This window comes from Vigna angularis, chromosome 3 (genome assembly GCF_016808095.1).
Source record: "Vigna angularis cultivar LongXiaoDou No.4 chromosome 3, ASM1680809v1, whole genome shotgun sequence".
In the NCBI taxonomy this organism is placed as follows: domain Eukaryota; kingdom Viridiplantae; phylum Streptophyta; class Magnoliopsida; order Fabales; family Fabaceae; genus Vigna; species Vigna angularis.
In genome coordinates this window covers 31875843-31893933 of record NC_068972.1, presented here as the reverse complement: position 1 = coordinate 31893933, position 18091 = coordinate 31875843, and the positions used below count along the sequence as shown (strand labels likewise).

Sequence of the window (18091 nt, the reverse complement as noted above, 5' to 3'; positions counted from 1 at the left end):
AGAAAAATATATAAATAATTTAAATTAAATTTTGTAAATAAAACACAATTTAAGCAAAATGTTTGTTCCCGACAACGGAGTTGAAAACATTAATAAGTTCATATATTTCACTTTTCAAAAAGTGAATAAGTTTATTTACTAAATTTAGGATAAAGAAAAGTATTGATTTTTTAACAAAAATAATTCTAAAGTTATAAAAAGCAATTTAAAATAATGAGATTAATTATATGATAAAGAATTCACAAATATGGAAGTTTATAATCCAATTTCATGGAAAAACACCAAATAGTTCTAAAAGTTAATCCAGGGAATATTATTTTCTAAAGAGGTAGAATGTGAGTGTTGCGTAATCAACTAGTTGTGTGAAGTCTTGTGTTTTTTTGTTGAAGAGAAAAGAGTTATCAACCTATGTCTAATAAGTTGTAATTCAGATAAGTTGCGTAAAGAAATAAAATACACTTAATATTATGGAAATATTATGGAGAACATTTACATTTAACGTATCTATTACTTGAAAAGAGATTTACAACAATTATTTTATTCTCAACTCTTCATAAAGAAGTTCTTTTTGAAGAAAAAAGAATGACATATTGTACAACTAGTAGAACAAAAGTCCATCACCATGTTAAATATGAAATATAAAACTGAATTTCAAGACCGGAAAATTTCAAAACGAGAACATTGCATTATGAAAGCTATTTATTAAACCTTTTCTACCTAAGTCATATAAATCATAGTTTCTCGAAAAATATTTAAAAAATTTAATTTATATAATTCTCTACTAAACTCCACTTATATTTCTAACAATTACAAATTCATAACTAAATTAATAAGATTCAAATGCAATCATATTCTTATATTGAATATATTAAAATTAGTAACTCATACATTAAAATTCCAATCACATACAATTAAACCATACGTAAATGTATACTATAACTATATGTTCTGGTAATACCACCATCGAAAGAAGGCTAAATGTTAATATTATTTGAATTTTATTGATTTATTTATACTAATTTGTAGCAGATTATTAATTTCGACGTGCAGATTTCATGCTCCAAGCTTTCATGTTCTCTACAGTGATATGCTCGGTACCGTTGTTGAAGACAAACAAGTGAGCCTTTTTCTTTATGGCTAGTGTTGGATAAACCCTAGATAAGATGTTTGTTTTCCCTCCAACACCAAAACTTTCAACCACTGAGTGATCAATCTGTCATCAAAATTAAATATATAACAATTAAGCATACACTACTGTTTCATTGAACTTCAGCTTCATGAATATATATAATAATACTATAAGATATATATATCACATTTTATACATTTTTATAAAAATATAAAAACTTTTCATAATTTTTCTAATGTAAAATTAAAAAAATAGCTATAAATCATATGATTAAGTTTATTAAATTATTATTATATTGACATATATTTTAATTTGAGTATAAAATATAAATAAATAAATAAGTATGACTGTTACTTTATTAATAACCGTTAATATCTATTTTATAGTATTAGAATATATTATTTTGATCCGGAAACAAAAATTTTCTGAGTACTAATCTCACTACCATATATAAATATATTCTTCACAATATATTAAAAGTCATTTAAGAAATTCTTAAGAAAAGTGGAATAATTTGTCTATAACAAAACTATTCGAATTTTAGTTTACATTTTTTATTTTTCACAAATTTATTTAAATTTTAGTGAATATGTACTTTTAAAACAAAATAAGAAAAATAAGTATTAATTTATTAAAGAAAAAAAGAAGTCTCATTTATAAAAACACAATAAGGGGTAAGGAGATTAGCACTTACCAAACTTCTGAGAGAGAGTTTTTTATTGTGGGATAAATCAATATCCACAAAACCTGCAAATGATGGCTTGTAGAGTTCTCTCTTCAAGGAGGAACTGTGAAAGAAGTGAAAAATGAAGTTAATGAGAAAAGATGCAGAAAGCGATTTTGAAAAGACAAATTGGAATATAGTTGGGTAACCTTCTAGCATCAGAGCACATGAGAATGATATGCTTTTTTGGAGCTTTGAAAACTCTGAAGAACACAGGTGTGAACTCTTCCATTTTTTCAGAAGCCAATGTCAAAAGTCCAAATGGCCCAACCCCTCCTTCATTCCTTGAACCCTTTTCTTCACATACATTCTCTGCCGTCACCCACCTTGAATCAAATGCTTCTGCCTTCTCCAAGCTTGAGAATGAGAAGGTAATTTCCACATCAGCCTGCATTACAAAGCCTCATTTTCATGCCCTAATTATAATTAATGCTCAATTACTTCATGCATTAATTTCTAAATTTTCTTACCTGAGCTGCAGTGATCCCTGTCACTTTAACATACTCTCCCTTTTTCAGCTTTCGGTTGCTTAGTTTCACTTCTTTCTCTCTCAGACTGTTTAATTCCTCAACTGGCCATTGCACCAATTGTCTCCCATGAGAATCAAGCCAAACAGTTCTCGGAATTGACTGAAATTACAAATATTAGAACCAAGTTGAATAAAAAATAAATAAATAAAATTAAATCATTATTATAAATACAAGAAAAAAAAATTGATAGCTTACTTGAATTCCTGCCCATCCTTTCTTAACATCATCTTCTTTGGAATCAGATTCATTTGCCCATGCCCACAAAACCCTTCTATTTTTGCTTGGGTCAAAGAATGATTTGGAAGCATAAAAATTTCCATAATCATATCTGAGACCACCCCAACCATCCTCTGAAGTGTTATCCGGAATATACTTATCACAGTTCCTCAAATACGTTCCAATTGTGTAGTACTCATACCTAGTTTTGTCAAGACTATTCTTAAGAACATGCTTAACACTCTTCCCAACCGTCGATAAGTCTAACCCATTTTTCCCTTTCAAAGAAACCGGGTAAAAATCCGGGCACTCCCACGTGCCCGTTGACGCAACCGAATGGATCGGGTGCTTCACCCTGATCCACTTCAGAAAATCCTTGCTCCTGTATGTGAAGGCCATGCCTCTATTTTTCCTACCGCCGCCGATCAATATCCTCCAGTGTCCATCCCTACTCCACCATGCAGTCGTGGGGTCACGGAACGCGCTGGCATTGATGGCGCCTTCTGCTTTGATGATTGGGTTAAAAGTTTTGGGCTTTACCCATTTTCTTAAAAACGGGTCTGATTTATTTTCGGGTACGGCGTATAATTGGACCTCGCTGCTGCGATTGTCAATGACTCCGGTGTAAAGGATCACCGGTCCTTTACCAGGGAGTACGGTGGCTGACCCGGACCAGCACCCGTATTTGTCAAACGGGTTGGATGGGTATAAAGCGGGTTCAAGTTCTTTCCAATTGATGAGATCCTTTGATACTGCGTGGCCCCATATAATGTTACCCCAAACTGCTCCTTTTGGGTTGTATTGGTAAAAGAGATGGTAGACTCCATTGTAGTACATGGGACCTGTCACGTTGTTGAAGGGACTTCATGTTTTGGTAAATATAATAACCAATGTTTTGGTAAATATAGATCTTTAGAAAAATTGTTATAAAAAGGATAACAACAAAATTAGAGAATAATTAATGCCTTATAATTAAGGACAAAAAACAAGTAAATTTGTACAATTTCTTGACAAGAAAAGTTGTACATACGAGAGAAAATACAATGGTTGGTTATGTGAAAAGAAAAATACTTGTATGAAAACTAATTATAAAAAGAAATGATACCTAGTAATATATTATTAACATATTTTTTTATTGTTGGATGAAATTGATTATAAAATTTTCTTGATATTGCATTTTTAATGTAATTTTATCTAATACAAAATAATGTATTATTAAAAATATTGGAAACTTGTTAACTTTCTTTAATAACAATAACTCAATAAGTGTTGATCAAAGATAGAAAGAAAATACAAGGAAAAACTAATCAAAGCGAAGGGAAAACACACTCACCATTTGGATCTGTTTGTGGCGAAGATTGATAGATGCAAGTGCACCAGATTGACACCATGAAAGAATCAGAAAGCAAAGAATATCAGCACTCCATTATAAAGAAAACAAGGTTTTATGTCACATTGTTCACTTATTAAATAAACTCGATATTTAAAACATAAACCTACTTTTCTAACTTTATTTTTAAAGAACCGAATTCTTGGTTGCCTATAGACCGATAAACATTATTAGTTGATTACATTAATTAACAAGATACGTATCATTGTCTAATTGCATATGCGTTTCTAAGTTACAAAACTATTTTACATTCTTTTTTTCTGGAAGGTAAACTTTTTTACATTTTAAGATATGAGGCATTTTGCTAATTGATTTAGTTTAACTAATATATAATTAATGGAAAGGATGTTATCTTTTATGTTTAAAAGTAGAATAACCAGTTTATATTTTTATAAGTAATTATTGATGACTTTTACTATCCTTGCAAGTTAAGTTTGTTTACTAACGTGATATATATATTTTATGCTAAATCATGACTTATACCCCAATTAACATTAGTATTAAACCACTTAATTATTTTTGGAGCTTTCCAATACAATATAATACTTAGATTTTGGAAAAAAGAGAAAACGAAAACTAATTGTTAATATAGCTTTTAATTAGTATTCTTTTCATAAATGATATAAGATCATTTTTTGTTTCTGATTTTTAAAAATCGTAGACATAATAATGCAAAAAAATAAACCATTTAAAGCAAAAAAAAAAAACTATAGAAAAAAATAAGTTGGTACTTTTACGATTGTTTTTATATTAGAAAATATTTTGTTAAGCCAATTAAGTCTTTAAGATCAGAAAATATTTGTATAGAATAAACTAATGTCAAATACATTTTAATTCATAACATAAGTAGGAACATGATAGAAAAAAAAAAAATTAAAACGTAGATGAATAAGAAAAATAATTTATGTTAGAGGAGAATAAATTGTTAACATGATATATGTTTTTCACTGAGATAAGATAAGACACTGCATCTGCATGTGAGCATGTTAATTTGTATCCATTTTCATCAATATGAGAACACAGCAAACCAGTTTGTAATCCTGAATGCTAAGAATGAGGTAAGATTAAAAATGACCAAGTTATGTTTATGAAACAAATTATGAAACTTTCAGAGACACATGCTGTTATTTTCCATTTTAATAAAAAATGAGTCGTTCATCTCTGTGTTAGTGGTCCATCACAAAAAAGATGGGATAGGCCTCCATTTCTAATCACTTTTTTAGAAAGTCAATACTTATATACAGATATTTTAAGTATTTTTTTTTACACTGTTCTTCAATTAACTGAAATAGGGTTTTATTTCATTAATTTGTATAATAATATGTATCAAATTATTGTGTAAACAAGTAAGGTGAAGCTTCAAATTCTGAATAGAAGTTTTCACTATTTTGGAACATAGGCCACTCTCGAATCTTACTGTTATTGGGTTCATGATGGTGAGAAGTTGATTTCATATTATAGCACAAAAGTGTAAGAGATAGAAAAAGGTGAAATATGCACTAAATGCATGCAACATACATAACCATTTTCGTGCTCTTAAAAATGGCATGCATCTTTGTAATGAAAAAGGAAACCCCACAGTAACCCTTAACTTTTTTTTCAGTTTTGGCATAAATATATTCAAGCACCTAAGTAGGTGCACAAAAGTTTAATACCATATCAATGTTACTATCTTCGTTTTTCCAACAAAGTCTGACATTCTATGCCACTACAGAACCATTCCATGTAACAGAGTCTTTCAGATACTCAAATCTACACTACATCGCACTAAAGCACCAGTAGTTAGCTTGATGCATGTGACTGTATTCTGCAAAAGAGTTACTCTTTCATGACTGTAGAATCAACTAGAAGGGCATGCAAAAAGGCACTAAAACACTTGTTTGCTTAGGTTCATATATTTTAATACAAATAATTTCTTTCCCTAAGTTTCTAAACAAAGAAACATGCTCTTATACGCCTTCCCAGTTATATTTGTCCCAAGGTAGTCAAGATAAAGTACTGAGGAATCTCACATCTCTGTAAATTTTTAGTTTACAAAGAAAAATAATAAAACTTATATATATATATATATATATATATATATATATATATATATATATTTATTTATTGTTGGTGATGTTGCGTTAATACATATAAATATAAATTCATAATATATAAAGTAGATGCAAATGTTATATATTAATTTTATAAGATTGAGACAAATTTAAAGTCTGGTTCTTAATTCGATGATTACGAGATTTGAATTTTCTGTTGTCACATGGTCGGAACTTCAAAGGAAATGAATCAATGTGATGTTTTTAGGATTGAGCTGAACACTGATTCCAATAATAGAAATATGTTGACGTTATTCTTTAGGTATAGTAGATAATACTAATAATGAATGACAAGGTAGATTAAATTCAATGAATGATAGGTTGAAGTGAGTCAACACTTGTCATCCAACCCTCCTTTCTTTAAAAACTAAAATATATATATATATATATATACTTTTTATCTTTTGGAATTTATATGTATGATTCTTATTCTGTAATCTTTTTATATTTGCAGTATACATAATATATATATAAAAGTCAGTTTATGTTACAAAAAGAACTTTTTAATGCAAATTAGAAACTATGTATTGGAATGAAGTATATAGTTTAGATATTAATATACTTTAGATGGTTGAAGTAAATTTGTGAAGTTAAATTAATTTATTAAAATAAAATTTTGAATTGTTTTTTATTGCAGTGTAAGTGTAATGAATAAGAAAGTGTAAAGTTTACCGTTGATCCAGTTCCTACGAGGTTGAAAATGGTATGCAGTTCTGTGAAGTTTGGTCACAGAAGGCACTGAAATGGATTGGAGATCAGGATATATGCTGTGGAACGCTTCAACGCCATCGTTAGATATCACAAAAAAGGACGAAATTAATATAATGGTGACACAAATAGGGAGAGCCATTAGAATGACCTACAAACAATGTGTGAAGAGGAAACGGTAGATTGTGAAGGGCAGAGGTACCTATTGCTGTTATTTATAGAGTGAAAAAGGTAAAGGTTGATAAGATTAGGTCATGTAAACACTTTGATACTAACACGTTTCATTTGGTATCACTCAAATTAAAATTGTTTAGTTTGAATAAATATCATTACAAATTGGGACAATAGTATTTGGATACTTAACAATTTTTCACATTTGACATTATTTTTATATCTTTTTATTTCTTTTATAAATATAAAAATTTACTTTTAAATGACTATTTAGCTTTAAAAATAGATTATCAAATGATTCACCTGGACGTCAAAAAATATTTTTTTTTATCAAGTTTAAATTTTATAAAACAGTATGAGTTTAAGTTCAGCTATTGATCAATAAATATATAAATATAATAATAATAATAATTAAATGTGTTAGGATTATTATATTACTAGTCAATGTATTAAAGTTATCTAATTAATCATACTATGACTATATGCCATGAAATATTAATTTTGAAAGTATTAAAGTGATATAATTAATTATATTATGGTTATATATTTATTGAGGAATCAAATTACAAATATTATAAAAATTAAGAAAAAGTAATTGATAGAGATTACATAGAAGAATTATGGTCCCTACCGGTAAGCACATACAATTATTCATGTTTTTTTTCTCTCTTCATCTTCGTCCAGAGAAAAAATCAACAGGAAACCTAAAGAATTTTAAAGTTGGAAGATAAAGTACCTTTTGGCTTACATTATTTTCAATGATCAAATGAGTTACATTTTCATCTACAGAGTATTGAAAATTACTCAATTAATAAAGGGTTACTACTCAATAACATTGTTATAATTATAGTCACAATCTAATCACATATAATATATTGTTGGAGTGATTTTGTCACTAGTACAAAAATAAGTTTTTAACGCACCTAATAGACTTTAATTTTGACAAAAGCGAAGCATAAAAAGATACGGTAGCACTTTTGCAATTTTTGCAAACTTGTAAGCTTTAGATATGAAAAAATTAAAGTCATATATCCCTTTTGGCATCGATTAAAAAACAACTGAAGCCTAAAATTGGGTCACATTTGGACAAATTTAAACTTTTCACTTTAGTACACATAAGTCAGGACCTATGGTCTCTGTTATTCAACGAACTGATGTCATAAGGTCTTCACATTCCCTGTGTAGAGAGATTATGTCAGAATTTTCGGATTCTGAATAGGCCTATGACCTCGGTTATTCATAAAATCGATGTCATTGAGTTTTGACATTCCCCCTATAAAGAGATTATGTTAGATTTTTCAGATTCTGAACAAGTCTATGACCTTGGTTCTTTGCATAACTGCTACCATAGGTTCTTGACTTTACATCCAGCAAAAGGAGTTTTCAGATTGTTCAGATTCTGAAGGGATACTATAGTCTCGGTTGTTTAGAGAACTGATGTCATAGACCCGTTTTACTTTGATTTTACAAAGAACTGAGACCAAAGGTGTTAGCCAAAAGTCACATTTGGCTCCAAAACTTTTATTTTTTAAATTTTTCATTGAACTTTTAACATCGATTCTTAGTAGAACCAAGGCCATAGACTGGATATTGCTTCGGTTATAAAAATAACTCAGACAGTATGTCTTCATAGTGGTAAAAAAAGTGCAAATTCACATAATCCTTTACAGTTTCTTTTCGTGTATCCCGTTGCTCTTGAACCCTCCTTTCTCCTAATACTGCTTCATTACCTCTTTAACGTGTTCATTGCCTCCTTCGTCGTCGTCGTCGCCTCCATTGACGTTGTCTAGATTTCATGGTCATTGTCTTCTTCGTCGTGGTCTTTCATTTATATGTTCAAGTTTCCCTACTATGAGCTTTGGGTTCTTTGTTCCTTACCTTTTTTGGGGCATTTTTGAGTTACTTTTGGTTATGGAGACTAATAAGTCCTTTGTATTAAATTATATTGTTGTATTAAATTAGCATTAGTTTCCCGTTTGAGATGCAATACAAAAATTATGTTGTGACTTCAAGTTCGATGAAGAAATGTATGTTTTAAAAATTAATATAAGAGGAGAGTTTAATTCACTAGTACAAAAATATCGTATAATGTCGTTGTTGTTTTTTTGCCTTTCACGTCACATTCGAGGTCGACGTCATATCGAGAGATGTTAAATTGATGTCGGATTTCGTTAATCAAATTGACATCGAATTTTGTTAATATTCGACGTTAAGTAATTTTTTTGTTTTTTTAATTAATTGTGATCCTTTTTTACAACTCTACGAGACCTGAAAAGTAGAATGTGCCTATGAAGGACAACAACTCGAAACTAATCGGTTAAAACAAACAAAAATTATACATAAAGTAGTTAATTAACATGCATTTGTATCAAATGAAAGAAAGATCACATGTGATTGTCGTCAAACTTCGTTCGAGAAAAGTTTGAGAAGAGAAGAGGGTCTCACGCGCTAAGATAAAGTGAATGAATTTTCAATCTCCCACTCAAATTAAAAAGGGGACACTTTTGGCTAACAAATAATACGTCGAAGCTCCTACAAAATTTGATGTATTATATATGGTTTAAAAGAAAAAAGAATAAAAGAATAAAAATGGGTTATTTTTTGGCTTCTGGCTGATAAATAATACGCTGAAGCCCTTACAGAATTTGACGTATGCTTTGATATTGATTGATGTTGAGATGTTGCACAAAATGCTAACATACAAGGGTTGTTCACAAACTGTGTGAAAAAATGCATGATGTTATGATTGTGATTATGATGCTAAGCAGGATATGTATTTGGTGTATGTGGAACATTGAATTAGCTTATATGTGAGGTTTTGAACTCTAGAGTAGTTGTTGTGCCTAGAGGACACTTCGAGAGGAATAGGAATTATGTGCCTATTCATATTAGGATATCTCATTTGACTCCTCTTGCAAAATACTGGATGACATTAACTCATGCTAATGTTCAACCGTGTTCTCATGTTTCTGATATCACTGTCAGTAGGGCTATTTTCCTTTATTATGTGCTTAAAGGATTGAATATCAATATTGGGCAGGTCATAGCAAATGAGATTCAGACTTATGCCAGTTCTGTGAATAACAAAGCACCGCTAGGGAATCCATCTTTGATCACACATCTTTATGAGTTAGCTGTGGTGAATACTTCCACACCGCCGATGAAGCGACCAAGGAAGGAGATTGACTCTTCTTACTATACCCAGTATTGCATGATGGATGAGGCAGCCCAATAAGTGTCACCACCACATCCTTCTAGAGCTCATAGGAAGCGACCACCACCAGCACATGTACAACCTCAGGATGCAGAGCCTTTTCAGATGAGGGACATGTATATGTCCATGATGGAGTCTAGGATGGAGGCATTGCATAGAGGACAGGTGGCCACTGCAAATATGATTATAGGGTTGTATGATACACCCCCTATGCGGTAGTGGACGATGGATGAGTTTAACACTGTGGTGGGATGGCCAGAGGATCAGACACAGGCTAGTGGAGCTAGAGCAACTGAAGCTTCAACTGTGGAGGATGATGATGAAGATAATGATTATGAAGATGGTGATGAAGAAGAGGAAGATGATGATGAGGAGGAGGACTCAGATTGATGATGATAGCATTTACTGATGAATGCTATTAGCAGTAGAACAGGATGTTTCTTATCTTTGTTTTTGAACTTTATTTTGCTTATATTTTTAGAATAGGGGTTGATGTACTCAGTTTGAGACTTATATCTGATGCGATGGTTTGATATTGATTTGCGTGTGATGAGTATTGCTTGATGATGCTTTGATATTGATTGATGTTGAGATGTTGCACAAAATGCTGATATATAGGTGGTTGTTCACAAATTGTGTGAACAGATGCATGATGTTATGATTTTGATTATGATGCTAAGCAGGATGTGTATTTGGTGTATGTGGAACATTGAATTAGCTTATATGTGAAGTTTTGAACTCCAGAGTAGTTGTTGTGAATGATTGTTATTCTTTTGAAAGCATGAATGATTTTACCCAGGTTTCTAATACATTATTTTATCATAGTTCATTTGTAGCACATATGATGTTGTTAGGGAAATCAATTGCTAATGCTAAACAACTTGGATGGTTGACCCTCAAGATTTAATATTTTGGTCAATACTTTCTTATACTTTTTTTTATTTTAGCTATCTTTGTTAATTAATTATTATTGTAACGATATATTGTAGTGTAACAAACAAACCGACTCATATTAGTGCGATTACAATGTAATGAATTGAATGACAACAACTTATTTGTATTCACATTACACGCGGATGGAAAACGGTAATATTTACATTTAATAAAACAAACATGATCCCTTGTTTGAAAATGATATATACTAATTGAATTAATTGTGTTTTATTTAGATATTCAAGACTCATGATCCACCTCTCGACCTGACCATTAATTTCACAAGGAAAGTCCTTGCAAAATATATCATATATTTATACAATAATATGTAGGTGTTAGGTTATAATATTATATACATTAGAATATTATAACATTGAGATACTATGAAATATATATGGTTATATATAATTCTTTATTTTATTGAGAAAATATATTGTGTTTAGTATTTCTAATGTACGTATTTTATATATTATGTATAGGTCTGTTTATGTGATTTTTGTGATGAAGGATGTCGCAGAAACATAACCACATTTAACAAAAATGTTGACTTTAAATAATGATTGTGGTAAAAATCGAGGCAAAAGGGGTTTGTGGCCTCGATTTTGGATGCAATCGAGGTCATAGATCTTTACATTAATAAAATAATTTAAATAAAGTTGGACCTATGACATTAGTTAATTAATTAACAAAAGTAGAAAATAGCCTATAGCATCAGTTCCAATAGCAACCGCTGCCATAGATCTTGACAAATTTTAAATAATTATTTCATTTTTAAGATATTTTTAGGATCAGTCATAGATCCTGAAAGTTAAATAATTATTTACAATTTGTCAAGGTCTATCGTAGCGGTTGCTATTGGAACCGATGTCATAAATCTAAAATTATTATTTTTTGTTTTATTATCTCATTTTTTACAATCGAAACAAAAGCTTTAACTTTTGGCTTCAGTTCTTAATCGAGGCTAAAAGTCTTTTCTTTTTTACCTCGCCTTAATATAACGTGAAAATAATCGTTGTTGTATCACTTCTCATTATTTAAATTTAAAATAAACATTTAAAAAAACAATTTAAAAAGCAATACCACTTATTTTTAATAAGAAAATGAAAAATTACTTATTTTTTAAATAAATAAATTGAAGAATGTAAAAGTCATTACCATGTCGTCTTGGTTTCAAGACGTTTTTCCATTTTGATTTTTTTTTCTATTAATATATTTTGCATTTTTTTCAAAATTCCAATATAGCATGTGAGGTTACAAAACCATGTTAGGTTTCGATAGAATCCAAATTTAGATTTGGTGATATATACTATTTAATGGATCATAAGATGTGATGTAATTCTTTTAAAATAAGTAGAGTAACCAAATTAAATTTACTATTTTAACGTTCCTTTATATTTAAATAACATCTCGAAACGAAATTAGGTTTCTTCAAGTTATTTAAAACATGTTTAATAGTTTAAATTAAAATCAACACCGATGAAGATGTTGAAAATTATTATTGATCACGTCCTTTGTAGAAACACTTTTGGTGGAGTCTTGAAAACTACATTAACATTTCTTCTTTTATTTTGGTATTAATAGATCATTTTGTACTGAATTTATGCTTGCTATTTTAGTGATAGAGAATTCAATGAATCATTATTATAAAAACATGTTAAAAATTACTCTAACTTTGATTTATCAATTTTGTTTTTCCAGATGATTCCTCGAATATTTAGAAAAAGATGATTCCACGAATATTTTATTTTTGTAAGATGTAGAGACTAATTTTTTTTATAATTTAGTTTAGAAAAGAAAAAAAATTATAATAGTTTAAAAATGAATAACATAATTAATTTTTATGATGTCTATTTTTTTTCAATTTTATTATTTAAATAAAAACTTTTAAAATTAAAATAATTATTTTATTAATTTTCTGTTTAAGTGACATTTTTTAAAATTTTAATCATATTTTGTTTGAGCATTTTTTTAATTAAAAAAAATTATAAAATAAATAAAACTTATTCACAATAAAATTATAAAAATTATTTATATTTAATTTATAATTATAATAAAAACAATAAAAACAAATAATTATATTATTTTTTATTATCTTAAAAAAAAGTGAACCATGCGTTGCACGTATTTTCACTTGTATTTATAATATAGTTTTGAAAGTAGGGAGAGAAATGAGGGAAATTATAAAAGAGAGACTAAAAATTTTTCTTATGAATAGTTGTCACAGTGAATAATTTAATGTGATACTATTAGAGGAGGATAGTTGGAGACCTCAACTTTTCACACTTTTATAATGTTTCACACTTTTTCAAATGTCAACATGCATATATATATATATATATATATATATATATATATATATATATATATATATATATATATATATATATATATATATATATATATATATATATATATATATATATATATATATATATATATATATATATATATATATATATATATATATATGAATGATAGCAAACTTTTAAATTTTTCCATTCAAAATCTTAAATTTAATGGACTATATTTTTCAAGAGAGATATATATGTTTAAATCATTAGAGATCTATAAAATATTTAATTTTCCGCATAGTTTGAAAGAGAATAATATAGACATCTCTCCTTATTTAATATATAAGAAAAGGGAAAGAAATTGTTCCTCAATAAACCCATTAAAATATTTTTACAGTAGACCATTTTTTTTTTCAATTCATATAGTTAAGAAGATTAGTTTCTCTTCAAGCTGAAAAATCGATCTCAAGACCAATTTTTTTGTTAGGGAGTAACACTTTGATAGCTTCAAATAAAATGGTTAATATATTAATATTTTAATCATTTCTTTTTTTGTTTTTAACTTAAATACTAATATATTATCTATTATTATTTTTGTTGTTTTATTAATAAAGTGGGTCATAAATTGGCTATTTTATTTTTCAAGGATGTTAAACCAATATTTTTCTCAGTTTCCACATGCACTCCGAATTGTTAAAAAAAATCTATTGACAACAATTTACTTGTTGAAATACTAATAATGGATGATAAAGTAGGTTAAATTCAATGAATGATAGGTAGAGCTGAGTCATCTAACCTTCCTTTCTTTAAAAACTAAAATATATATATACTTTTTATCTTTTAGTGTTTATAAGTGTGAATCTTATTATTACATACTCTTTTTATGTTTCATATATATATATATAAAGAGTCCGTGTATTTGTAACACAATTTGATTTAATTTTGGACTGAAAATCATGTCACTCACAACACTTCCATTTAAGCTTTACATATGGCTAAGATGTAACTTTTAAAGCTCAAAAAGTCTAGTGTAAGGCACAATATTTAGTTTCATAATTTTTTCTTTTCTTTTAATTGTATGATTTATTCTATATTTTTACAAAATTTATTTACATTCTCAAAGTATTTTTTTTCTTTTATCACAATTTTGAATGTACAATCTTTTTTTATATTTACGTTCAATTGGTCTCAATCAATTTTAGTGAACCAAATAGTTTTTAAATTTTACATTCAATTATTTGTACTCATTTTAATATTTATTTATTATTAATTTTTTCGTACGAAAATGTTTGACTCTCTTCGTTTGTGCTCAATAGTCTAAACCATTCATTTACTGTATAGAAAAACTTATTTTTTTTATTCTTAATTTTTATTTTATCTAAAGAACTTTGTTTTTTCATTCAAACAATTTGTATTATCTCTTAACGGTTTGATATCTAAAAAATTTTCTAAAATGTATTTTTTATTTGATAATACCTTTAATTATAATTTTTTTTTCGGTGCAATATGGCATATCCTATCGTTTATCCACACATTTAATAATTTTACTTTTTAATATTTTTAAATATTTGTTGTTTTTTATATTATTATTTAATAATTTTTTATATAATTACTTTTATGTTTTTTAACTCATTCACATAAATATAATTTTATCATCCTAATTATATACTATAATATAATAATATAATTTCAAAGTTGTAAAGATCGAGAATAGTGGGTTTTGGGGAGTGTACAAGTGGTAGCAGATAATGGGACTGAGTGTTAAAAATAATGTTAATATAAAAGTGTTGGATTCAAAGTTCCTCCCATTATTTGAGAAGAAACCTGTATCACTCTTCGCAGCCGTCTCACTCTTCTCTGCCTTCTTTCTTCCATTTCTCTTCACTGAACCATTGGATTTCCGATCAGGTGGTGCCCAAGCATCTGTATCGTAGAGGGCTTCACAACTGACTGATTCATTTCGAGTCCTAGGCTGGTAAGTCCTTCTGTCCAGTTTCTCCACTGTTCTTGAACCTAGCACATGCGATTTTGCTGGTTGCATGTGTCTTGTGCTTTTCTCTTTTCATTAGCTCTAAAAGTTGTTTCTATCACCAATTCGGTGGTTTGTAGGGTTTTGTTGATATCTTACTGTGTAAGGTACTGTTGAGGAGTTCTTGTGAGCTGGGCAATTCAACTTTGAGGTAAGAGGAGCTAGAATATTTCCTTAAATTGGTTGCATGAGGTGTATGTATACTGAATTCTGAATTGGTGTAGTGTTTGGGTTGTATTTTACATTATTAAATATATTGTGTGGTATGTGTTGAAATGTGAAATTTGTGAATTGTGCTGTGATGTTATGAACTGAGTGGATGAGTTTAATTTACTGTAATTGATTAGGTTGGGAGTGATTTTGGGGTGTGAATTTTGTTACATTGTTTAGATAGAAAGCATAGTGAATTGGTAGTATTTTAAGTTATTTTTGGAGGAAGTGAGATAGTGAATTTGAGAGTTAGGAGTCTAGGGCTCTTGTAGTTTGTTGGGACAGTGTAGGGAGGTTATTTGTGACTTGTTAGAGTCATTAAACTGGTCAAAAATAGGTGCAAAGTAGTATAATTGGATTTGGGTCCCTAAGTTGGGGAAATGGGTGTTTTAGAGTTGAATTTGAGTCTTAATCACTCTAAATTGGTAGTAAGAAGGGTTGGGATCATCTAGACAAGTTTAATTAAGTATAAAACACAAATTATGGGTGTTAGAAGTTGGGGTAAATGACTAGAAATGGTAAAGGGTGAGTGAGTTGCATAATCCTGCAAAATTTGCGTTCTGCAGATTATGCAGACTCGCTATGCGAATGGTCTCGCATAGCGAGTCCCTGCAGAGGGTGCTCTCTGTTTGAGTCATTCGCTATGCGAGCTGGTGCGTTGTGCGAATGATTGGAGGGTGCTGCTCTCTGTTTGGTGATTCGCATAGCGAATCCTATCGCTATGCGACTGGTGATGGTTTGGAGCTGCTAATATTTTAATTGGAAAGGCGAGTTTGGGCGCATAGCGAGTCTTTGGGAGAGGTAGTCTTTGTCTAGGCTCTCGCATAGCGACTTGAGTGCGTCGTGCGAGAGGTTTGAAGTCTGGTACATCTAAGAGTTAATTCGCATAGCGAGAGGTGTCGCTGTGCGAGCAACTCCTGTCTCGCCTTGCGAATCAAGTGCGTTGAGCAAATCATCTGAGTAGTATGTGCTTTTTAGTTCCTTATCTTGGTTTGGTTTTAGTACAATGTTGTTTGAGATGTAAAGTGTGATTGATGTATATTGTTAAAGTAAAAGTGTATGAATATAAGAGTTATGAATGTGTTTAAAGTGAAAGCGTGGTTAATGGACGTAATTCCATGATTCTCAAGGAGATGATCCATGGTGGTGCCCTTTGTATGTTTAGAATTATGTGCATGAAAGCTCAGTCTTCGGGGTTATCCTGAAGCTCCAATAGTCTTTCTTCTCACTTAGAGAGGTTCGATCTATGTCCTGAGGAGTATCAGGAGGTCTTAGTCTTGGAGGCTTCCAGTATGCTACAAGGCGTGGTACAGACTAACACTACAAAAAAGAAGGGCATTACCGAAGGCCAGGAGCCCTCGGTAAATCCCTTGTCGCTAACATTTACCGAGGGCTTCCGCCCTTCGGTAATTACCGAGGGGCAAAAGCCTTCGGTAATTACGGAGGGCCAAAAGCCTTCGGTAATTACCGAAGGGCGTTCTGAACCTTGTCCTGTCATGCACCACTGGACTTTGCATTTGGAAACATAAACCTGCACATGCCAACCTAGAATCGAAAATTGGAGCAAACAAATTTTCAAACAAAACTTGATTTGAACACTGCACCAGGAAAATGCTTCTAATTTGGTGGTTTTAAACCCAATATTGATTGGAAGTGATTCAACAGCTCAATTGATGCATCAAACAAATTTTTATCATCATTTTAAAGATATTTAAACACTGAAATAGTTTGAAAACAAATTGCAATGTGAATTCACTGGTTCACTTCCATTTTAAAGCCAATTTTGATGGTTTAAGACATGATTCTACATATAGGCATAAAAATGATCATTTCAACAGTGCACACAACTTTAAAATGGCAAAATAAACTTGCTCAAACGTTGTATATGCACAACCACAACAAGATTCAACAAATGATACTTATTATAGCCAAATATGTATGAAAATGTCACCAAAACTGCATCACCAAAACTGCATCAGAATTTTGTTGTGTCTTAGGCCATTTAACATCTCCTAGCTAAGATTTTGTACCTAGATCTAGTGAATTAGGACTTCCTTTAGCTTTGTTTATGTTGTATAGTTTGATTCCAATGTGTGTTTTCAATTCTAGTGCTAATTTTGGTTTAAAAATGCTGCATAATTGGCTATAGCAGGTGTGATTTGAAGCATCTGGTTGTTTCTGTCCATTGTGAATGTTTGAACAAGTTTATTTTACCATTTCAAACCTGTGTGCACTGTTCATTTCGTCAAATTTGAGCCTACATGCAAAATCACTTCCTAAACCATCAATTTTGCTTAAATTTGGAAGTGAATTAGTGATTTTTGAGTGTAGTGTGATTCCTTGTTGTTTCAATGTTTAAACACCTTTAAATTGATGATATAAAGTTGCTTGAATCATCACTTGAGCTTTAGAAACACTGCCACTCATTTTTGGGTTTGAAAGCACACTTTTAA

At 29.9% G+C, this 18091-nt stretch overlaps 1 protein-coding gene across 1 annotated transcript; it reads right to left on the bottom strand.

The window, feature by feature from the left end:
• Positions 1-912: 912 nt before the first annotated feature.
• On the bottom strand, positions 913-6956 carry LOC108319819 (beta-fructofuranosidase, insoluble isoenzyme 1). The gene is made up of 7 exons (XM_017551107.2): positions 6755-6956; positions 3933-3941; positions 2579-3441; positions 2324-2482; positions 2003-2241; positions 1824-1917; positions 913-1213 (listed from the first exon to the last, which is right to left on the bottom strand). Exons 1-7 carry the CDS (start codon positions 6930-6932, stop codon positions 1034-1036), a joined length of 1722 nt encoding a protein of 573 aa, XP_017406596.1. The 5' UTR covers positions 6933-6956; the 3' UTR covers positions 913-1033.
• Between the last annotated feature and the right edge of the window lie 11135 nt (positions 6957-18091).